Source organism: Salvelinus namaycush, chromosome 32, assembly GCF_016432855.1.
Source record: "Salvelinus namaycush isolate Seneca chromosome 32, SaNama_1.0, whole genome shotgun sequence".
Lineage (NCBI taxonomy): Eukaryota > Metazoa > Chordata > Actinopteri > Salmoniformes > Salmonidae > Salvelinus > Salvelinus namaycush.
The window spans coordinates 11,393,688-11,418,026 of record NC_052338.1 but is presented as its reverse complement, the minus strand read 5'-3'; the positions used below and the strand labels follow the sequence as shown (position 1 = coordinate 11,418,026).

Genomic DNA, 24,339 nt, shown 5'->3' with positions numbered 1-24,339 from the left:
ACACCCTTAAATTTAACACACAGGCCTTGAACACAGCACAATTGCATGCGTGCATAGTGATCTATACGTGTGGATGCCTGACAAGTACATCAGTGTTCTGAATTGTTCTAACACTTCTGCTTACTGAACAGAGGCACTGCCATCCAGAAAACTGTTATGATCTGTTACAATACCTCCTGTCAAGAGAGAACGCGTAAGCCTGGGGCATCAGAAGTTACAGACGACAAAACATTGACAGCATTAATGAGACTTGAACAGTAAGTGCCGTGAGTGAACCCAACAAACAGCTTTAGGCAATTCCTCAAAACCAATCAGCAACCAAACTGATTACATTGATTAGGCCTATGTCACGCTTTCACAGACACGGTTCTTTTTTAAGGCTTGTGAACGCATTCGTTCTACTTTCGCATGGCTTTCCTGTTTTCACAGCTGTCAGACACACGGCTGGTGGACAAGACTAGTTCCGCTTGAACTCTGAGTAGTTTTTGCAACAGTACAAAGTTTGGTGAAATATGGGTTTACTCTGCATGAGCTGCAGTGAAAATAACGTGGTGGTGTGACTGGTTTGTGTCATTGTAGCAGAGAGCTTGGGAACCATTTACATCGACCACTATAGTTAGCACCCTAGAATCAATGCAACGATCATACGACTGAATCATAAAGATGTTAAAAATGACGCTTTTGAGAAGTATTCGCTTCAAGTCTTAATTTCCTTGCAATGAAAGCAAATTCTACCTCTGGGTTCACAAAGGTTAAGCAATCTGAATATTTTATGCAGTAACGTCCTCAAATTAGTCATGTATTCAGCCAATAAATATGTTTTGAACAGACTACAGCCCTACATAAAAAATATGTGATTCCAGTTGATAAAGTTGGTGTTAATGTAGCTAAGGTAGTCAAAACTTGTCATTAGGCCTGGGGCAAGGTTGCCTCAGGAGCATTTGCCACCCCTCTAGTTTAACACTGGTTTCATTGTGTGCAAGGTCACCTTTCACCACTCCGTCCTTCTCCAAGCTCTGTTAGCAGGAGACATCTCGCAAAAACGCCAGCTCAGCGATCAAGGTAATTGTTTGTCCTCCATGCCCACCCCACCTATGAAGTGGCTCTTTCCAGGCCCTGGGCACAGTGCTCCTTTGTTGTGGAGGTCATGAGAAAACCGCTTCAGCTTAGGAGTTAGTGGAGAACGTGAAACAGCAAAAATCAACTGTTGCTTGTTTGTCTGGGCAAGGCCTCCTCCACACGGCCTTACTCAGGACCCCTGTGAATCCCTTGCCAAGCTTCCCGGGGTTGCGGACAACATTTCACTTGAACGGTTGCCAAGGACTGTTTGCTTTATTTCTCGGGCCTCATGAGACTTGATCTGTGTGAAGTCATGCTCTGCAGAGAGTTTACGTCTCAGCACGTGCCTGCAAGGGTGTGGAGTCTGTGATGATTAATCTGGCCATGCATGGGTGTGTGAGAGAGTACAAGAGTGTGGCGTGTTTGTGGGGGACATCAGCCAACGGCCATCATTCATACCCAGCCCATCTGAGCGTAGAGGAACTTTGAGGTTTTGGGAGAAACTTCCAGTGTGCTGTTGGCCCACCCCAGGGAGAGGGAGATGTGCCCAGTAATAATGAGTGTGGTCTATGCTTCAACAGGGATGTGCTCCTCCACTGCGATTCTCACTCACGGAAGGGATTGCTCCAGGAAATGGGAGGATGGCAATACACATTAATTAATTAAAAAGGAGTGAGAGAGATATGCCCTGTGAGAGGAAATGTCCAGTGGAGAGAGAGAAAACGAGAGAAGACAGAAATAGAAAATTCACTCAAACTATCTTTTGGTATTTTTTTCATTAGTCCACTGTTGATACAGTCCCAAAATGTTGTGCATGTCAGCAATCAAGTTTTCAAGATATAGGACTTTCAAAAACTGGACTTTAATGATGTGGCAAGTTACAAATAGCTTTTTGACAGTCCTATATCTTGAAAAGTTGATTGCTATTTTGTGACTGCATCAATAGTGGACTAACAATATATATATATTTTTAGAACTTCTGGACATGAAAGTTTGATATTTTACTATTTCAAGTGAAGTCAGTGTGACTCTTTAAATGTAAACTCATCTCTTTACCTCATATCCTGCCACATCTTCCACTCCAGCTGTGTTGCGTTAAAATACCTGTCTGAAAGGCACCCCCCCCTCACCTCAGGGTCTGATATGGGTTGTCTCTCTCGGGTGCTCAGTTCTGGTTAATCCAGGAAGAACTGGACTCGGGCCAAGCCATTTGTGTTCCAGATCTCAGTGCAGTGTACACACACACACACGGGCCAGACTCGAGGTCCGACAGTGAACATTTGATCAGCACCAATCATGTTAGATGTGTTTAGTCACAACCAACAGTCTCTTCTCAGCCTCCCAGGCAAAGCCATAGACAGGGGTTCCCAAACGTTTTTGGCCGGGACCCCATTTTCATATCAAAATTATTTTGCGACCCCACCGTGTAAAAAAAAGTGATGTAATCAACGGCCAATGTTTACTTCTTTAAATTGGGGCTATTACAAACAGTCTATTACAAATCAGTCTGACAGTACTTTTGATAGTATTTCAATCTGAAGGAAGTATGGTTTGAAGTGACTGAAATGCATCAGAAAGGTATTGGGAAGTTCAGAAGATCAGGCAATAATGGTGTATGATCCGGCAAAATTAAGGCAGTTATACAATTTTAACATTAAAGAATTCATAACACACTAAGTGTGCCCCCTCAGGCCCCTACTCCACTACCACATATCTACAACGCAAAATCCATGTATAAGTGTGTGTGTATAGTGCGTATGTTATGGTGTGTGTATGCATGCAGGCATGCAGGCATGCATGCAGGCATGCATGCGTCTGTCTATGTTTGTGTTGCTTCACAGTCCCGCTGTCCCATAAGGTGTATTTTTACCTGCTTAAATCTGATTCTACTGCATGCATCAGTTACCTGATGTGGAATCGAGTTCCATGTAGTCATGGCTCTATGTAGTACTGTGCGCCTCCCATAGTCTGTTCTGGACTTTGGGACTGTGAAGAGACCTCTGGTGGCATGTCTTGTGGGGTATGCATGGGTGTCCCGAGCTGTGTGCTAGTATTTTAAAAACAGACCGCTCAGTGACTTCAGCTTGTCAACACCTCTTACAAAAACAAGTAATGAAGTCAATCTCTCTTCCACTTTGAGCCATGAGAGATTGACATGCATGTCATTAATGTTAGCTCTCCGTGTGCATCCAAGGGCCAGCCGTGCAGCCCTGTTCTGAGCCAACTGCAATTTTCCCAAGTCCCTCTGTGGCACCTGACCACACGACTGAACAGTAGTCCAGGTGCAACAAAACCAGGGCCTGTCGGACCTGCCTTGTTGATAGTGTTAAGAAGGCAGAGCAGCGCTTTATTATGGACAGTCTTCTCCCCATCTTAGCTATTGTTGTATCAATGTTTTGACCATTACAGTTTACAATCCAGGGTTACTCAAAGGAGTTTAGTCACCTCAACTTGCTCATTTTCAACATTATTCATTACGAGATGTAGTTGAGGTTTAGGGTTTAGTGAATGATTTGTCCCATTTACAATGCTCTTAGTTTTGGAAATATTTAGGACTAACTTATTCATTGCTACCCATTCTGAAACTAACTGCAGCTCTTTGTTAAGTGTTGCAGTCATTTCAGTTGCTGTAGTATCTGACGTGTATAGTGTTGAGTCATCTGCATACATAGACACTGGCCTTACTCAAAGCCAGTGGCATGTCGTTGGTAAAGCTTGAAAAAAAGCAAGGGACCTAAACAGGTACCCTGGGGAATTCCTGCTTCTACCTGGATTATGTTTGAGAGGCTTCCATTAAAGAACACCCTCTGTGTTCTGTTAGACAATAAACTTTTTATCCACATTATAGCAGGGGGTGTAAAGCCATAACACAAGTTTTTCCAGCAGCAGACTGATTGATCATGTCAAAAGCTGCACTGAAGTCTAACAAGACAGCCCCCACAATCACTTTATCATCAATTTCTCTCAGCCAATTATCAGTCATTTGTGTAAGTGCCGTGCTTGTTGAGTGTCCTTCCCTATAAGCATGCTGAAATTCTGTTGTCAATTTGTTTACTGTGAAATAGCATTGTATCTGATCAAACACAATTTTTCCCAGAAGTTTACTAAGGGTTGGTAACAGGCTGATTGGTCGGCTATTTGAGCCAGTAAAGGGGGGCTTCACTATTCTTGGGGAGCGGAATGACTTTAGCTTCCCTCCAGGCCTAAGGGCACACACTTTCTAGTAGGCTTAAATTGAAGATGTGGCAAATAGGAGTGGCAATATCGTCCGCTATTATCCTCAGTAAATTTTCCATCCAGATTGTCAGACCCCGGTTGCTTGTCATTGTTGATAGACAACAATCATTTTGTCACCTCTTCCACACTGACTTTACGGAATTTAAAAGTACAATTCTTGTCTTTCATAATTTGGTCAGATATTGTAGGGAAACAGAAGACACATACGTGTTCCTGAGAGTCTTATCGTTCAGTGAAGGGTCATAATATTTGTAGCTTAAACCTTCCAAAAGATAGAGCTAAATTTTTTTGAAGAAAAAAATGCGCTGTTTATTACCACCTCATCTAGTGGCAACCGGAGGTAACAGACGTAACCCCTGTTTAAAGAACCAACACTGCCATAGATCCTTAGATCCTTCCCCACCCCCTCATCCTCAAGCAATGACATTGATCCTCACCCCACCCCACCCTAACTCCACCCAGCAGCTGTAGGCTCAGGCTGGGCCAAGAGGTACTGTATTATGGAAGCACGCTACATCAGGTTTTACTCACGTGCGGTTCTCTTTTTCACGTGCAGTTTATCATTTTCACTTAAAGGAATATGAACTCAAACTATATTTTGGTATTTTTTCTTTAGTCCACTGTTGATGCAGTCACAAAATAGCAATCAAGTTAAGATTTAGGAATGTCATAAAGCTATTTGTAACTTGCCACATCATCATTACAATTCGGTTTTTGAAAGTCCTATATCTTGAAAACTTGATTGCTGAGATTCACAACATTTTGGGACTGTATCAACAGTGGACTAATGGGAGAAAAAAAATATCAAAAGAAAGTTAGAGTGGATTATTCCTTTAAGCCAACTGTTTCAGTGGCCCGGTCTTTCTCATATGTTGTTTTTCTCTCACCCACATTTGCTCTCTTTGTCTCCTCTCACTTTTTCCCTCTCCCCCTGACATTTTCTTTCACATCCTCTCACAGAGCATTTCTCTCTCTCACACTCATTCGATCATTCATGTGTATTGCCACACGCATCATTACTGGGCACATCTCCCTCTACCTGGGGTGTGCAAAACGCACACTGGAAGATTCTCCCACAACCTCAAAGTTCCTCTACACTACACAAATGTTCAAAAATACACACACAGGTCTTTCTCAGTCTGACTGGGCTGGGTATGAATGATGTCCGTTGGCTGATGTCCCCCACAAACATGCCACACTCACACACACCCATGCGTGGCCAGATGAATCACAGACTCCACACAGTTGCAGGAACGCGCTGAGACGTAAACTCTCTGCAGAGCATGACTTCACACAGATCAAGTCTCATGAGGCCCGAGGAGTAAAGCAAACAGTCCTTGGCAACCATTCAAGTGAAATGTTGTCCGCAACCCCGGCAAGCTTGGCAAGGGATTCACAGGGGTCCTGAGTAAGGCCGTGTGGAGGAGGCCTTGCCCAGACAAACAGTTGATTTTGCTGTTTCACGTGCCTTCAGACAGGTATTTTAACGCAACACAGCTGGAGTGGAAGATGGGGCAGGATATCGGCTAAAGAGATGAGTTTACATTTAAAGAGTCACATTGACTTCACTTGAAATAGTAACAAACATTCGTATCTAGAAGTCCAAAACATCTGTGAGCTACAAACAAACACTTCACATTGTAGAATTAGCCATGCGAGACATTTGACAGAGGGAGTGAATACTGCATTTCCCGACTACAGTGTTGCTCTATGGGTCATGGGTTGGTTACTCATGAATGAGCAACAGCTGGGCTACTGTGTGAGCAGTCACCCATTTAGAAAGAGAGTGGAGTGGGGGAGGGGTGGTTGTTGCGCAACACGGCAGATAAGAGACCTGTCATCCTGGGGATTAGGATGGATCCCGTCCCGTATCTGTCAGCACGCGTCATCATCCCTCCGCTATCTGGACACACATACAGACACACACCGGGGTTTAAGGCTCGTCTCAGTGAGGAAATTAAGAGACCTCAGTGGAAACTAATCCTAAGAGGTTATTTTCTCTCACACACACACACTGAACACAATTGTGGATACAGGACTCATGTTTCTCCCTTTCTCTTGGCAATTTGATGCCATTTTGAATCGAAATAACTACCGTGATGGACATCCATTTTTAATGAGATCAACACTTGTGTGATTCCTTGTGTCACACTCCAATAAAACATCATTCACGAAAACGTGTGTATCTATAAAATGTGTGTGGGTGTGTGCGCACGCATGTGTACACAACTCGTGTTCCACATGTTGCGTGACGGCTACTAAATTAGTGGCTGGCTCCAGCCGACTGAGGCCCCACTGTCTGAGACCGAGTGGTTAAGTAAAGCCTGATGGAAATGGAGATGAGCGAGTTTGCAAACAGCAGAAATGTACTGCCCAAGGGCATTTCCTCAAGACCAACGAGACGAGGAACTCCAAAAATCCTCATGTCAACACAACAAAAATGAGTGAGTTCTGTAAAGTGATAGTCAGGTCTTCGCTGATGGCCAACTCAAACACTATTCTGTGGAATTCTAAACAGCACAGAGTAGGGTCACAAGGAGTTTAGCTTGTAAACGTGGTTGTCCATCTCAACCATGTATCTTGGCTCTCACACTATCAAAAATGTGTTTGTACTCATTTAGCTAACAGAGAGTGAGCAGAAAACACATTTTTCACAAATTAGTTTCTGCACCTGCCCTGAACACCTGAGGTAAACATTTCTACACCATATTCTTAAAACGAGTCAATTCTCTTGCATTTGTAAAGGGCATCTTTTTTTTAAATCTCAATTTAACTACAGCAGAGGTAGACCAGATATTGCTGTTAATAAGCTATGCCTGGCAAACTGGGAGAAAAGCATAAAATACTTATTATACTGATTTGACCACAGGTCTAACATACTGTAAGACAAACCGCTTTGTAAGTTAGGCGATTCCTGTACACAAACGCCAATAACGCAATGTTATTGTGAGAAAATGATAAGACTACAACTAGTGATACACCGATATGACATTTTTGGCCGATTACGATATCCGATATTTTCCTTTACAAAAATACCCGATACCGATAACATTTTTTCACGGCCTTTAAAGCATTCTAGTACAGTTAAAAAGTTGAACACACACCTGACCAAAAAGTTATTTTGTAAGTATTTAAGTGTCCCCATCACTTACTTGCTGTGCTGTTTCGTTGTTCATTTGTTCAGTCTCAACCAGGATTTCATCATACATGTCAAACTGTGAAGTTTCAGCTCGGTCTACCCGTGGCCTCTTCATCGGTGCGCACTGTGTCCTTTTCCATCTTGTCCAGCTGTGTCTAACATTTCACGTAAACCCTGTTTCTGGTCTGCATCGAAGTAGCGGTCCTTGTACCTAGCATCGAGCATGGTGGCAACACAGTAGAGGCTCAGAGAGAATGCCACCGAATCGCTTGTTCACATCCTCTAGTAGAGTACTTTTCCAAGTTAACCCGACGGTCTGTGTTGGGATTTTTGTTGAGGTGTTTCAATGCCATGACATCACGTCTGCTGCAGACGCAGTTGAGCTTATTTCTCAAGTTACTTTTTCGAATGGGATTTGGAGTGTTCATGTTTCAAACATGCTCTCAAATGCCATTGAAATGGCAGCAGTGATATAAGAACCAGCAAATTCTTGAGCATGCAATACGTTTTTCCTCAGTACAAAATCCTTGTTGACCCACTGTGCTGTCAGTAGTAGTTGCAGAGGGTTGGAAACTTTCCATGAGATGTCAAGCCCTGGAATTTGGAGAATGTTGCTTAAATTCATCAAAACAGTCAGCTTATAACAGTGAACCTTTTTTGTGGGATACACATAAGGCAATTCTAGGTCTTGTGGCATACTTTGGTTAATCTGTCCCCAATTCAATAGAATTGCACCCCTCTGCATGCACAGTGCATTCTTCCATCACATGTGCAGCTGATTCTCAAGATCTTGCACACTAATGAGACGCTCTTGAGCCCACACTACTATACTGTCAGCCAAGGACTACATGCCTTCTGGTAAGTTTTGATTACAATTACGAAAAAATAAATGTGTGTATTTAACCTTTATTTAACTAGGCAAGTCAGTTAAGAACAAATGCTTATTTACAATGACGGCCTACCGGGGAACAGTGGGTTAACTGCCTTGATCAGGGGCAGAATGACAGATATTTATCTTGTTGCTGGATCGAATCCCTGACCTGACCTTTCGGTTACTGGTCCAACGCTCTAACCACTAGGCTACCTGCCGCCCCAATACTGGGTGGGGGTGAATATATTTTATATGACATGATTTTTTGTAAACTAGTAAATAGCAGCCCACAATAAAGTGTATTTAAATCATTTCTAACTTGTTAACAATTTCTGCTAGTTAGTTTTTGCTAGCATGTGGGTTTTGGCTTGCTTGAGCCTGCTAACTGAGTGTTAATTCACCTTTTTCTAAACATGTTTCATTTAAAAACATATCTTACAAAGGAGTTGTTTAATCTAACTGCTTAACTATTTATCTGAACATGGAATTGTATTATTATTTTATTTGATGTGTGGAGACATTTCACTGGAGCAAATATAGTGAATACTGTGCCAAATCATGTGTGAAGAATGCAACAAAGATGAAGAATCATCTGGCCAAGTGCATAAAGTTCCCTCAGCGCTCACAACAAGCAACCTCTGAGAAAAGTCCCTCTACTTCTTTTCGAGGTGAAAAGTGAAAATGATGAATCAGACACCTTATCGAGAGGAACAGCTCATGGTCCTCCTGGAATCAGAAGTTTTTTTGACCCAATGGAGGAATGTAGTCAGAGAAATGCTGATGAATGTCTTGCTCGAGCTGTGTATGCAGGTGATTCACCTATGATGCTCACAGGCAATGTGTATTGGAAGAGATTTCTGAATGTTCTTAGCCCAGCATACACCCCTCCAACCAGACATGCTTTATCTACTAATTTACTAAAAGGTCAAGCAAATCATAGAGAAAGCAGACTGTATTGCAATCATCTCTGATGGGTGGTCGAATGTTCGTGGGCAAGGAATAATTAACTACATCATGTCCACCCCTCAACCAGTATTCTACAAGAGCACAGACACAAGGGACAACAGACACACCAGTCTCTACATTGGAGATGAGCTGAAGGCCAACAGAAGGTATTTGCACTGGTGACAGACAATGCTGCGAACATGAAGGCTGCTTGGTCTAAAGTGGAGGAGTCCTACCCTCACATCACACCCATTGGCTGTGCTGCTCATGCATTGAATCTGCTCCTGAAGGACATCATGGCACTAGAAACAATGGATACACTCTACAAGAGAGCCAAGGAAATGGTTAGGTATGTGAAGGGTCATCAAGTTATAGCAGCAATCTACCTCACCAAGCAAAGTGAGAAGAATAAGAGCACCACATTGAAGCTGCCCAGCAACACCCTTTGGGGTGGTGGTGTCATCATGTTTGAAAGGTTCCTGGAAGGGAAGGAGTCTCTCCAAGAAATGGCCAAATCACAGTCTGCCGATATGGACAGCCCCATCAAGAGGATCCTCCTGGATGATGTATTTTGGGAGAGTGGTAAGCAGCCTGAAACTGCTGAAACCTATAGCAGTAGCCATTGCACGGATTGAGGGAGACAATGTCATCCTGTCTGATGTTCAGACTCTGCTTGCAGATGTAAGATAAGAAATCCATACTGCCCTGCCCACTTCACTGTTGCTCCAAGCAGAGGAAACTGCAGTTCTGAAATACATCAAAAAGCGTGAAGACTTCTGCCTGAAGCCCATACACACCACAGCGTACATGTTGGACCCCAACTATGCTGGCAAGAGCATCCTGTCTGGTGCAGAGATCAACAAGGCCTATGGTGTCATCACTACCGTCTCGCCACCTTGGCCTGTATGAGGGCTTCTTGGCAGTCTTGCGAAGTACACTTCCAAGCAAGGGCTTTGGGATGGAGATGCAATATGATAGTCGTGCCAACGTATCTCATCAGCCACCTGGTGGAAGGGATTTTGTGGATCTGAGGCTCTTTCCCCTGTTGCCTCCATCATCCTCCAAATCCCATCAACATCAGCCGCCTCAGAGCGCAACTGGTCCTTGTTTGGGAACACACACAACAAAGCACGCAACAGGCTGACCAATACAAGGGTTGAAAAATTGATGGCCATCTGGGCAAATTTGAGACTTTTTGAGCCTGACAACGAGCCATCCTCAAGGTTGGAAAGTGACAGTAAAGATGACGCTTCAGAGTCTGATGTTCAAGAGGTGGACATTGAGGAGGTCCAGGGAGAAGACATGGAAGACTGAGAGGAAGACAACCAAAGCTTTAGTTTCTAGACTATCATTTTACAGATATATGTTGAAAACGTTTTTGGGAGATGCGATGGATCATTCAATATTCCCTTTGTTGTTCAGCGAAATCATCCCATGTAAAGAGTCAACTCATTTAAAGTTCAATTCGTAAATACATTTTTTTAAATTATTATATTGGAAAGATTTAATCATTTGCAATTGTCTACTTGTGATAAGGTCAAATGTTTATGTTTCTGTCTCCATATGATATGGTAAATATATCCAATGCAAAACATTAATTTGCATATATTTCCATTAATTCCCATATATTCCTGTTAATTCCCCAAAATGTGCAACCCTAGCTGTCAGACTCCTAATGCTCATGGGGCTGACATTGCTGGTCCAAATGTCAGTTGTGTTGGATGTGAGTTTCAACAATACTGTGCAACTCCGGTAGGGCAGCATCTGAAAAATAGCACCTGCTTGGTAGTGTGTACCAGTCCTCGAAGTGCAATGAATTCCATTATCTTGGCGTTAATGGATGTCACCTTTGAGTTGTCTAGCTGAAATGTTGTTACTCTTTCAAATTCCTGCTCGACTTGTTGACTGCTCGATCCACACAGCAGACATTGTGGGCTAGGTTAGGAATGCTGTGTTACACGTGTAGAGCTGTATTTTTTGTGGTGTCATTACCTCATCTACCTATGTTATATAAGTATGCATGTCAGCTTTGACATCGGTTTTGCACATCAGAGTTAAACTAGACATCGGACCGATGCCGATGTTGGCATTTTTAGCTAATATCGTCCAATTCCGATATGCTTACAGACATATCGTGCATCCCTAACTACAACCAAACTAAAGCAGCAGGCAGGTCTTAAGGCATCAGACAGCCAGGCTCTCTTGGTCATCCCAGCCACAGGTAGCAGAGCTAATCACCTTTACGAGCTGCATTGGAGGAGGGGGACGTCACAGGTTTCTATTAAGTTCCCCAAACCCCTGCCTGCCGCCAACCCTCCTTAAGTGATATCTGAAAGGAGAAAAGACCCTGAAGCAGCTTTGTCTACATTCACCTCTCAGGAAATGATCAAAGATCAGCACCCCAGACCGTAATCCCAGGCCCTACACATTCAGCATTGGTGGAGATGCTGATCTTGTGTCCCTAGATGGAGGAAGTGTTGTCAACTCTAACTTAGCATTTGTGCTGTATCATTGAGTGTGGGAAAATGGGTCTTGAATGGGGTGTTGGCAATTGTCTATGAGAATGGGCATTTTTCCAGGAGTTCAAGTCAGGCTTCCAGCGAAAACTAAAAGCTTACCCTTTTCACACTACTGAGCTGAGCTTAGCTATACTGCAACGGCCTGTTGCTGGAACCAAGCTGAAAAAGGACAATGTGAGAAGATGTGTCCAAGCCAGCAAAGAACGGTTTGGGTCGGTACAATACTGTGAAAAGGGTATGAGTGACCCCTACTTGTACTATTCCTGTGCAACACATACAAACACGCAACCTTATCTGATACTGTGCCCAAACAACGGAGCTATTCATTCCAGGCCACAAAGAAAACAAAAGGCTTCACCTACAGCAAATCTATCAGCTTTCACATTCCTTTTTCTCCTCAATCAGGTCATCTTCGCTTCCTTGTCTTGTAGTCGGACCCCATTTGGGCTTCCGTTTGTGTTATACAGCAGGTCCTCTTAATGTGAACTTAGGGCCCTATAAACGCAAATAGAATCACAGAATCGTAGGAAAGCAACTAAATGTATTGAACCTATTAGATTTATTCATTGTAAATCATAAGACATGAACAAAATGCATCAGTGACTAGTATTTTCCTTCAACTTTCTGAAACGGCACAGGAATGCCTGCGTGTGCGTGCGTACGTCTACACTGTTTAGCGGTTGGCTATAATGCTAATGATAACCTTCAAGCAGATATGGAAAGGCTTTCCCAAAAACCTTCTCAATTAAACGTTAGGCTACTTTGTAGTTACGATTGTTTGCATCAATCCAGTGGCCATTTGTTTTGTAAACTCTGCAATCACATGAGCGCTACAGAAACATTGCTAACCAAACAACGGCCTCTTTCTGGTGTGCACTTGCATTAAAGGGTAACTACACCCAAAAATCTAAAATTTTTCTTTTTCTACCAGACCTCAAAAGTAGGTTCAAGCATTGTTTTGGTTCAAGCATTGTTGTGGATTCAAAAAACAACTAAATTGGATGTTCCCTTAAAACACGTGATTTTCAGAGCGAAAAACAAACGTTTTACAGAAACCTTTAAAAACATAACGAAGAAAAATAATTTGTGGGGATTTTTTTTATTTTTTTAGGGGCCTATGAACATTATAGGACTTGAAACAGTTTTCCAAATTGTGCCAGTGTCCATATCTTGTCCAGTAATATTTGCAAGCCAAGGGCCTGTTCGATTCCCTTCATGACACTGCAGACTATTTCCTTGTTTTACTGAGTAGTTCTCGGCAACTCAATATTTAGCATCGCACAACACTTCCGATGTTAAGTATAAATCCATTAGGGCCTCGGTCACAACAGACAACACAGCTTTTAAATGAACCACAATCCATACTCTAGAAAGATAAAAGGTAAATATTTGTGTGTGATACCATGCATCACGAGATATTTGATTAGAAATGGAGGCATTTTCAGTACAAACTAAGGCAGGAACAGTATTGTTATACAAACAAATGGCCAACAGTGGATGTTATTTACTTTGTTACAACTTCCAATACTCACAACTGGAGCAAACAAAAACTGAAACAGTTTAAAAACCATATCACAAAAAAATATATTTTTACCCAGCCCCTTAACGATAGTAATGAATACAAGCTTTGAAGACGATGCAACCAAACAGTTCAACCATTGTGATGTCATCAGCTGGCTGCCTCGTTAACCATAATGCTTGTCCCATTAGTAGCTCGTTAGTTGGGACAAAACCCGTGAGCTTTTCTTAAGATGGCAGAGAGCCGTGCTTTGTACGAAAGACAACAGAGCATCGGTTCAGCTCAACTTTCATTCCCCTCTCCAGAATATCCACAAATGATGTATGGCAACAGACCTGTAATAGCCTCACGTGGGACAACTTTGGACCTAGCAATACAATGTGCACAAACACAGCACCACCATACACAGACGACAAAGATTTTGATTTTGATTCAATTCTTGATAATGGACTGAACTAACACGACTTAAAGCTGAAACTCCCTCATCAAGAGAAATGATTCGCCTCGCTCGTCAGTCACGGTTGCATTTCCACTCCGTTAGCGCTGTGGCACTTCTGACCTGTTGAACCTCCATCTTGTCATGTCAGGGATGCAGTTAATACCAGAGCTCTAATAGTGACCACCATAACAGATATCAATACTTACCCAGCCATTCCAAGTCCTTACCATTTTCATATCACGACACAAGTACGGGAGCACTGTTAAATTGGACGTGTAAATGTCTGAGGACTGGGTGGGTGTCTTCAGCCCAAGCAGGGCATGACAGACAAGCATTTACACCAAGAGTGTCTTTCTGATCTGTTCTTAAGTCAAAAAACACAAATCCATAACTAGACAGTCACTGGAGCGTATCACAGCTGCAAAGTACTTTGCTTTAAGCGACTGTCACTTCATTTCAAGACAGTGAGACTAAATGAAAGCATTGAAATGTATCACTCAATTTCAAAGTTCATATTCACAAATCGAGGAGTTAACAAGATCATAAAATGTGTTTCGACTTACCCATCGGAAAGGAGACCCGGGGGGTAAGCCTTGCCACACACACAGCCATAACCCATAGAATGACCACGATGATAGAGATTAGGCCTTGGTGTTCCATGATGACCCAAAGAGCAAAATCAGGGCTAGGGAGCTAGCATCAGGCGAAAAGTGGCTGGTGCTTGTCTGAGATGTCAAACACTGGGTCTGTGGGGGCAGCACCGATGCAAAAGCCACTTCCTCTGGTCTCTGGAGGCAGCCGTCATCGCATCTGAGGGAGAGAGAGAGATGGAGAGAGAAAAATACAGAGATATGGAGGGAGGGTCAGAGAGAAGAGCAGTACTCCCTTAGCACGGTGGAGATGTGGGTGGACAGAGCCTGCATGCAAGGGAATGACTAATTTCTCACGAGAAGGGGGGGGGGGGGGGGGGAGAGGCCACTTCCTCTGACAGAGTTTCCCCAGACTCGGTCCTCGAGACCCAAAGAGGTGCACATTTTGATATACAGTAGGGCGAACAAGTATTTGATACACTGCCGATTTTGCAGGTTTTCCTACTTACAAAGCATGTAGCGGTCTGTAATTTTTATCATAGGTACACTTCAACTGTGAGAGACGGAATCTAAAACAAAAATCCAGAAAATCACATTGTATGATTTTTAAGTAATGAATTTGCATTTTATTGCATGACATAAGTATTTGATATATCAGAAAAACAGAACTTAATATTTGGTACAGAAACCTTACAATTACAGAGATCATATGCAATTACAGAGATCATATGATCATATGTTTTCTGTAGTTCTTGACCAGGTTTGCACACACTGCAGCAGGGATTTTGGCCCACTCCTCCATACAGACCTTCTCCAGATCCTTCAGGTTTCGGGGCTGTCGCTGGGAAATACGGACTTTCAGCTCCCTCCAAAGACTTTCTATTGGGTTCAGGTCTGGAGACTGGCTAGGCCACTCCAGGACCTTGAGATGCTTCTTACGGAGCCACTCCTTAGTTGCCCTGGCTGTGTGTTTCGGGTCGTTGTCATGCTGGAAGACCCAGCCACGACCCATCTTCAATGCTCTTACTGAGGGAAGGAGGTTGTTGGCCAAGATCTCGCGATACATGGCCCCATCCATCCTCCCCTCAATACGGTGCAGTCATCCTGTCCCCTTTGCAGAAAAGCATCCCCAAAGAATGATGTTTCCACCTCCATGCTTCACGGTTGGGATGGTGTTCTTGGGGTTGTACTCATTCTTCTTCTTCCTCCAAACACGGCGAGTGGAGTTTAGAAAAAGAAAAAAGCTCTATTTTTGTCTCATCAGACCACATGACCTTCTCCCATTCCTCCTCTGGATCATCCAGATGGTCATTGGCAAACTTTAGACGGGCCTGGACATGCGCTGGCTTGAGCAGGGGGACCTTGCATGCGCTGCAGGATTTTATTCCATGACGGCGTAGTGTGTTACTAATGGTTTTCTTTGAGACTGTGGTCCCAGCTCTCTTCAGGTCATTGACCAGGTCCTGCCGTGTAGTTCTGGGCTGATCCCTCACCTTCCTCATGATCATTGATGCCCCACGAGGTGAGATCTTGCATGGAGCCCCAGACCGAGGGTGATTGACCGTCATCTTGAACTTCTTCCATTTTCTAATAATTGCGCCAACAGTTGTTGCCTTCTCACCAAGCTGCTTGCCTATTGTCCTGTAGCCCATCCCAGCCTTGTGCAGGTCTACAATTGTATCCCTGATGTCCTTACACAGCTCTCTGGCCTTGGCCATTGTGGAGAGGTTGGAGTCTGTTTGATTGAGTGTGTGGACAGGTGTCTTTTATACAGGTAACGAGTTCAAACCGGTGCAGTTAATACAGGTAATGAGTGGAGAACAGGAGGGCTTCTTAAAGAAAAATGAACAGGTCTGTGAGAGCCGGAACTCTTACTGGTTGGTAGGTGATCATATACTTATGTCATGCAATAAAATGCTAATTAATTACTTAAAAATCATACAATGATTTTCTGGATTTTTGTTTTAGATTCCGTCTCTCACAGTTGAAGTGTACCTATGATAAAAAATTACAGACCTCTACATGCTTTGTAAGTAGGAAAACCTGCAAAATCGGCAGTGTGTCAAATACTTGTTCTCCCCACTGTATGTCCTAGCACCACACAGCGGATTCAAATAACCCACTAATCAGCAAGCTTTGATCATTTGAATCAGCTGTGTAGTGTTATGGCAAAAGCCAAAATGTGGCCCCACTGGGGTCCAGAGGACCGAGTTTGGGAAACGATGCTCTACACTATGAAGCAAAACCACTAGTATGTTTGAGCATTATAGATCATAACAAGGCACCATCAACCTGAGGGTTCTTTAGTTCTGTCATGTGACAGAGTTAAAATGATCTAATAAGTTCAGAAAAACATATCCAAAATCAGTCGTCCCCAGTCTGCATTAAGAGGAATAAATTACTTCAGACTAGTACAGGCTCTTTAGGGGAAAACATTACTAGAAACCTCATGGAATTTCCTAAATTAAATTAAATGATTCATATGGTATAAAATTCTGTCATTTCGGTTATAACTAGAGAAATACCTGACAAACTGATTTTGGACTTAAATGGAATTTCAAAGTGATAGTTGACATACCGAACATCACGGGGGTTCAGTGACGAATACAGATAAGACCTACTCTACACTAGGTTGAAATGACTGCTGCTCACAACAATATGATCTTTTTAAAAGAAAATGAGATAGGGAAATGCATTACCAATATGTTCATTGATATCTACTGTGCAAGGTAATTAGGGCCATGTAAAATCTATTTAGATTTGTCTAATTCCGTTTTTCCAAAACAACTTTTTCTTTGTTTAGTTTTTCCAGGTTTAAGATTGTTCCTGTTTAGTCAGGTTTTTGCTCGTAAAAGTATTTAATGTTTTCAAGTGATCGGCGTTCAAGCAGGTAGAAATCCGGAAGGTGTGACGTAGCACCGTGATGAAGTTAATAGGAATACAACTTTCAGATTGAAAAAATGTCTATCATACATGTCAGATTTCAATACTGGCCGATGTCATAAGTAGGGAGGATGTCTTCTCTCGAAGGAGCCATTGATCATATTTTTGCAATATTCCTACCCAGAGAAATGTGTAAATTAAAAGGAGGGTCTAGGACATCTTTCCTATTTGTCCAGCTCTTTAGTCCAGGGTGCATTGCATGGTGCCGTTGCCAGATATATTATAGAAAGGAGCTAGAAATCCAATGAATGAAGGAACGTATAACGTCCCACCCAGCATAAGTTCACGTTGTCATGCTGCGTCACGCAGTTGCTAAGCTAATCATCACGCAATACCTTCTCAAAGTCGGTGCATATGTCGAGAAACGTGCCTATTTTCGTTGCATGTACGTAATGTCACGATTAGGTTTGCACATTTTGGGACACATTCAGAGGTGGAAACTTTCCGTGGGAATTAACGGGAATATGCTAATTAATATTAATACCATTTAAATGTAGTTGATTTTTTGCATTGGATATTTTTACCATATCATATGGAGACAGAAACCTTTTACCTTATCATAAGTAGACATAATTGCAAATTATAAAATCCTTCCAAGAGAAACAAAAAAATAATAATTTAGTTACAAACTGAAATTTAATTAAATGAGTTGACTCTTCACATGGGATGATTTCACTGAACAACAAAAGGGAATATTGAATGATCCCCAATGATCCATCGCAACGTTTCAATTCTCAAAAGTACATCTGCCCTTGCGAATGTTGACTCTACTCTGAGGCACAACGATCAGATTGAACATGGTGAGATTGTAGAGTCCTCAATTGATCGCTGTAAAATCACCTAAATGTGAAGTGCACTAACTAGCTACGTTACATGCTGATATTGTCTTTGATATTGTGTAGCTACGTTTGCAAGCTAGCGACTCAGATTTACAATGATTTTCCATGTTGCTACCAACCTTATTATAACGTAAAAATAAAGTAATAAAACCCCCCAAAATATTGTTCTCACAGTGTTATTTAACACTGTGCTTCAGAAGGTTGAAGGCAAATGCAATTTATTCAATATGTTCACGTCTTATGATATTCTTGGTCAAAATCATTTTAGAATATATTTACTACTAAATTCTATACATTTTCGAATATTGTTGAATTCCGTTTTAATGTCTGGATTCCGTGATTCCGTCCGCGTTCTCGACATCCAGGATTTTATAGGGCCCTACTTAAGTACGCTCTACATGGCGAGGAGCCCCCATAACGCCATAGACGGTGCCAACTCGGTGTTGGGTCAATAGGCCAATCAAGAACAGAGTCCACCCCTGTCAGTGACATAACAGGATTACACAGATGCTGTAGGCATGAGGATTAGCACAGATATGTCAGCCTTTACCTGTGGCAATGAGGACAGGTTGAAGTATCAGGCTGTCTAGACAGAAGCACCTCGCCAACAGATCTCATCATTAATCTGAGTAATCGTTCCAAGTCAATCTACTGGAACTATAAATATACCTGCCATTCATCTGTCTTGCCAAAACCCTTTTGGAGAATATTATCTAACTCAAATAAGTCTAATGTAAAATGTACAATATTTTCACAACATCTACTACAACAGCCATTTGTCCAAAATGTGAACAAGCATAGCCTAATTAGCCTACTCTTGGAACATACACATACCACAGCAGGTATGTCCTTGGTTAGTTTGTCTTTTCTTATTTCACCTTGATATAAAGTACATTCACCTATGTCAGGGTGACCCATCTTCTGGGGGTTTCAGAGTTTCCTTCTGTAGAATGAAAACATCCAATTCAGGAGCTACTAATCTCCCTATTCCAGCAAAACAAAAAAACACATCTCAAACATTCGTTCGCCAAGGGGTTAAAAGATCAGAGAGCAGAGCCTGTTTGAGATCTCCTTGGTGGTCAGTCTTTGCCTCTCCAAGCTTCTCCAATTGTCTCCACCCTGGTTTCTCTCGCAGTGTCAATCTCTCTTTCTCCCTTTCAGTTTCTCTCTCCCTCACCCTGTTTCTACCTTTCTGGGCAGTGTTGTGAAGGATGTAGGGCGAGATGTGCGCAGGCGATGCTGCATTCCTGCAGGGCACTAATAGAAAACAGAGCGTTGTCTGGGGGATCTTACAATTATTAGGGACCAGCTTTTGCAGAACCGGTTTTTCAGGCTTGGTAGACCAGGTTACATCACTGGAAAATCTGGCTGGTTTTTCCATCACCTAGATTGAGCCTGTAAACTGGGTCAGTGGTTCCCAACAGTTTTCATTTACTGTACCACCAACTGAATTTGACTCTGCCTGGAGTACCCACTATTGTGCATTTTACCAGTAAGTCTAATGAGTCTTCTCAAGTACCCCCTGTGGCTAGACCACATACCCCCAGGGGTCCTAGTACCCCTGGTTGGGAACCACTAGTCTGGGATATGCACATAATGATGACATTTGAGCGTTAACTCAATGTACATGCATTGAGTTATTATACTTGGGTGATAAAGCATAACAACTCACTGGAATCATTAAGACTACTAGTCCATGAACATCAGAATAAGAAGGATTAGGGACGCCAGCATGTCCATGTGACACCTCCAGCGTGACAAACATGTGACGAGATGAGCCCTGCTGTCACTATAACCCACATAGCTCAAAGATCTCTGGGTCGTTCCTAGTGTTGTCACCAATGTTCCCTCTAAGCTGCGTGTGTGTGTGTGTGCGCTAGCCCCGAGACTGCCATGCAGCTCCCCGGACTGCCACAGAGAAATATACGCCCACAGAGAGAGATTGAACTTCACCCAACTTTCTAGAGCAGTGGTCACCAACAGGTCGATCTCCAAGCCATTCCTATTCGATTGGGGGGACGGGGCTGTTGGCAGTAGGTGCACACATTCAGCTGCACTGCACGCTGGGTCGGCAAACAGTTGCCATTTTGAACCATTTCATGTGTCTGAAGGTACAAACTCTGCCTTCCCGGCGGTCCCAAAGAGGAAATCAAGAGCACTATAGGCCTACTGCTGGCCAATCGAATGGCTCAGAATACAGTGTCTGCAGCCACGTAGCAGGCATAAAAGAAAGCTACAGAAAAGTTGATACTGTGAGAATTCAAAATGTTTAAAACCATGACAAGAGAAAACTGTCAACACATATGGCAAAGAGATGCTGTTATTAAGAGTGAGTTCATGTTTAAACTTCTTACTCCGCACTGTCAACACCCATTTCCACTCAGCGCTACGACAAGCAGTGCAGCAGTAATGAATAAGTAGGAAAGTGCATCTATAGGCTTGCATTGTTATTATTAGCGGCTTGGGTCTTCTTTAATATATTAGAGGAATATTTCACTTTCTCTGTCTGGTCACAGGAGTAACAACATGAATTTGTGCATGATGCGGTGTGACTCGAGTTTCACTAGCAGCTGGAGGACTGTGTACCTTTTTGGTCAGTGTCAGTAGAGTAAAGGGAGAGTGGAGGGATGTTGAGAGGCGGACCCTCAGTCTGCTGCTTTCTCCCTCTGCTGAGACTGACCAACAGATGCAGGCACCATCAGCCCAGTAAAATAAAAAGCAAATGATTTTAAAAAGTATGAATGAGCAATGCCCTAAACAATACTTTGGCATGGCAAGTTAAGCAAAACAAAAATCTGATCGTAGATAAATATCGGCTTGCATTTTGATCTTGACTCAGAAGAGGTTGGTGACCACTGTTCTAGAGATTTCCCTGTTAACACCATCAATGTTTCCTTTTACTGTGGCAAATGTGATAGAATCAACGCAATAATAGCCACTTCAATGCAAAATACCAAAACAAACTATTCAAAGAGATTTTTTTGTAGGCAGAACGCATCGGAGTAGGATTCTATTACATTGACACGCACTACTCAGCCCTTACTCTACACATACCGGTGCAGCATAAACAGTCATGGCTGCAATAGGCCTATATGCAACTGTAAACTCGGTGGTTCGAGCCCTGAATGCTGATTGGCTGACAGCCGTGGTATATCAGACCGTATACCACAGGTATGACAAAACATTTATTTTTACTGCTCTAATTACATTGGTAACCAGTTTATAATAGCAATAAGGAACCTTGGGGGTTTGTGGTATGTGGCCAATATACCACAGCTACGGGCTGTATCCAGGCTCTCCGCATTGCGTTGTGCATAAGAACATCCCTTAGCCGTGGTATATTTGTCATATACATTACCTCCTCATGCCTTATTGCTTAAATAGACCATTGCCATATGGATCTGTGCCATTTACTTTGAACTGGAATGTGTTTACAGCATGAATGGTCATGAATAGATGCGCTTGTTTTGAGATCAACGCGAGAGCTGCATGTAGCCACGTGTGCACACTTGTTTACATCCTTTGCTCATTAGTCCAGTTATAGATCATTTGTAGTCAGCAATAGGAGAGTGATTGCTTCCTACAAGGGCACAAAACGAGTACATTTCTAGACATCTTTGAAAAGCGAGTCATGTGAAGAGTATTCTTTTGGTCTTAAAGGTGCAGTGTTGCATTTTGAGACAGGCTTGAATACGCTAAGTCGCCAATAGGCAAGAGGATACAGATTCTCTGTAATAAATGGTATGCCAGTGGCTATCAAAAGGTGAGCATTTACCCACTGAAGTCGGTTACGAGGTAATCTCCTCCTATGCATTCAGGACATGCATTGGTTGTCTAACTCACTAATGGCCTGGTACTCAAAGATCTATTGTCCTTCTAACCACTGATATCAAGTCTCAAAAAAAAAAACTGAAATAGAATAATGATTGTGCCGTTCGTTATACAATACATAGCTTACAGCAAATTACGCACAGCAGAAAATCGTGTAAAATTGTTTTTATATAAGATCTTCTTTAATTGTTCTAGCCTATATTCCAAAATTAAACAAATTCTAGTCTATTTGAACGTGGAAGGTATTACGAATACTGGATGGACTGGTTACCTTGTGGTACACTCCAAAGTTTTTATCAATGAGTCTGGGAGAGAACCTATGGGCCTAGGCGATGCTGTCGGTTCATTGATTGTGCAGGGCGGCTTACAGAGTTAGCCTACAATAGTGAATTTGTATTGATATTTAATAGCCTAGTAATATGACCTGTTTTAATATTTTCTTAATTAATAGGGTGACACATTAGGATACCTTTAGCTACAGAATCTCTCACTACCGTCCGTATGGAATATCACCTGTCGTGCAGCGAGAGGCTGCATGCTACTCAAACAGAAGTTGATGCATGGAGTGGAATAACCGGAGTAGCCTACCCAAAAGAAAACGGGGATAGCGGCCTCAAGCGCATATGTGGATGACATCTTTTTTCCTCTGACCCTGCTCATTTGATAATGGGTCATTCTAAATCGAGATAAAATTGGAATAGTCTGAAGGATGGAAATATGATCGCTTGAGAGAATAGTGTGTAAGGCAAGGAACAGAGCGCTTTCTCTGCGACTTTCTCAAATAATCAGTAGTCTATAATCCAGGCTTGCTGTAGTCGCACCGTGCAGCCCAGATACAGTGCCTTCAGAAAGTATTCACACCCCTTGACTTGTTCCACATTTTGGTACGTAACAGCCTTATTCTAAAATAGATTAAATTGTTTTGTTTCTACATCAATCTACACACAATAACTCATAATGACAAAGCAAAAAACAGGTTTTTAGAAATGTTTGCTAATAAAATGTTTTTAAAAAACTGAAATTTTACATTTACATAAATATTCAGACCTGCTGTGCGTAACCCTTTACTCAGTACTTTGTTGAAGGACCTTTGGCAGCGATTACAGCATCGATTCTTCTTAGGTATGACGCTACAAGTTTGGCACACCTGTATTTGGGGAGTTTCTCCCATTATTCTCTACAGATCCTCTCAAGCTCTGTTAGGTTGGCTGGGGAGTTTTGCTGCACAGCTAATTCCAGGTCTTTCCAGAGATGTTCGATCAGATTCAAGTCCGGGCTCTGGCTGGGCCACTCAAGGACATTCAGAGACTTGTCCCGATGCCACTTCTGCGTTGTCTTGGCTGTGCGTTTAGGGTCGTTGTCCTGTTGGAAGTTGAACCTTCGCCTTATTACGGATCTCTCTGTACTTTGCTCTTTTCATCTATCCCTCTATCCTGACTAGTCTCCCAGTCCCTGCTGCTGACAAATATCCCCATAGCATGATGCTGCCACCACCATGCTTCACTGTAGGGATGGTGCCAGGTTTCCTCCAGATGTGATGCTTGTCATTCAGGCCAAAGAGTTAGTTTCATCAGATCAGAGAATCTTGTTTCTCATGGTCTGAGAGTCTTTAGGTGCCTTTTGGCAAACTCCAAGCGGGCTGTCATGTGCCTTTTACTGAGGAGTGGCTTCCGTCTGGCCACTCTACCATAAAGGCCTGATTGGTGGAGTGTTGCAGAGATGGGAGAACCTTCCAGAAGGACAACCATCTCCACAGTGGAACTCTGGAGCTCTGTCAGAGTGACCATCAGGTTCTTGGTTACCTCATTCACCAAAGCCCTTCTCCCCCAATTGCTCTGTTTGGCCAGGCGGCCAGCTCCGGGAAGAGTTTTGGTGGTTCAAAACTTCTTCCATTTAAGAATGATGGAGGCCACTGTGTTCTTGGGAAGCTTCAATACTGCAGACATGTTCTGGTACCCTTCCCCAGATCGCTGCCTCGACACAATGCTGTCTCAGAGCTCTACGGACAATTCCCTTGACCTCATGGCTTGGTTTTTACTCTGACATGCACTGTCAACAGTAGGACCTTATATTGACAGGTGCGTGCCTTTTCAAATCCTGTCCAATCAATTGAATATACCACAGGTGGACTCCACCTGGACTCCAATCAAGTTGTAAAAACATCAAGGATAATGAATGGAAACAGGATGCACCTGAGCTAAATTTCGAATCTCATAGGTCTGTTAATTGATATATATATTTTTATTTGCAAAGAATTCTAAAAAACAGTTTTCGCTTTGTCATTATGGGTTATTGTGTGTAGATTGATGTAGAAACAAAACAATTTAATCTATTTTAGAATAAGGCTGTAATGTAACAAAATGTGGAAAAAGTTAAGGAGTCTGAATACTTTCCGAAGGCACTGTATG

The 24,339-nt window shown here is 42.6% G+C and overlaps 1 protein-coding gene across 1 annotated transcript in view; it reads right to left on the bottom strand.

The window, feature by feature from the left end:
• LOC120027474 (semaphorin-4A-like) overlaps nucleotides 1-24,339 on the bottom strand; it is a 47,126-nt gene that overhangs the window by 17,749 nt on the left and 5,038 nt on the right. The window contains exon 2 of the mRNA XM_038972420.1: nucleotides 14,292-14,538. Coding sequence (XP_038828348.1) covers nucleotides 14,292-14,388 — 97 coding nt within the window. The 5' untranslated portion in view covers nucleotides 14,389-14,538. The remainder of the gene's footprint in view (nucleotides 1-14,291; nucleotides 14,539-24,339) is intronic.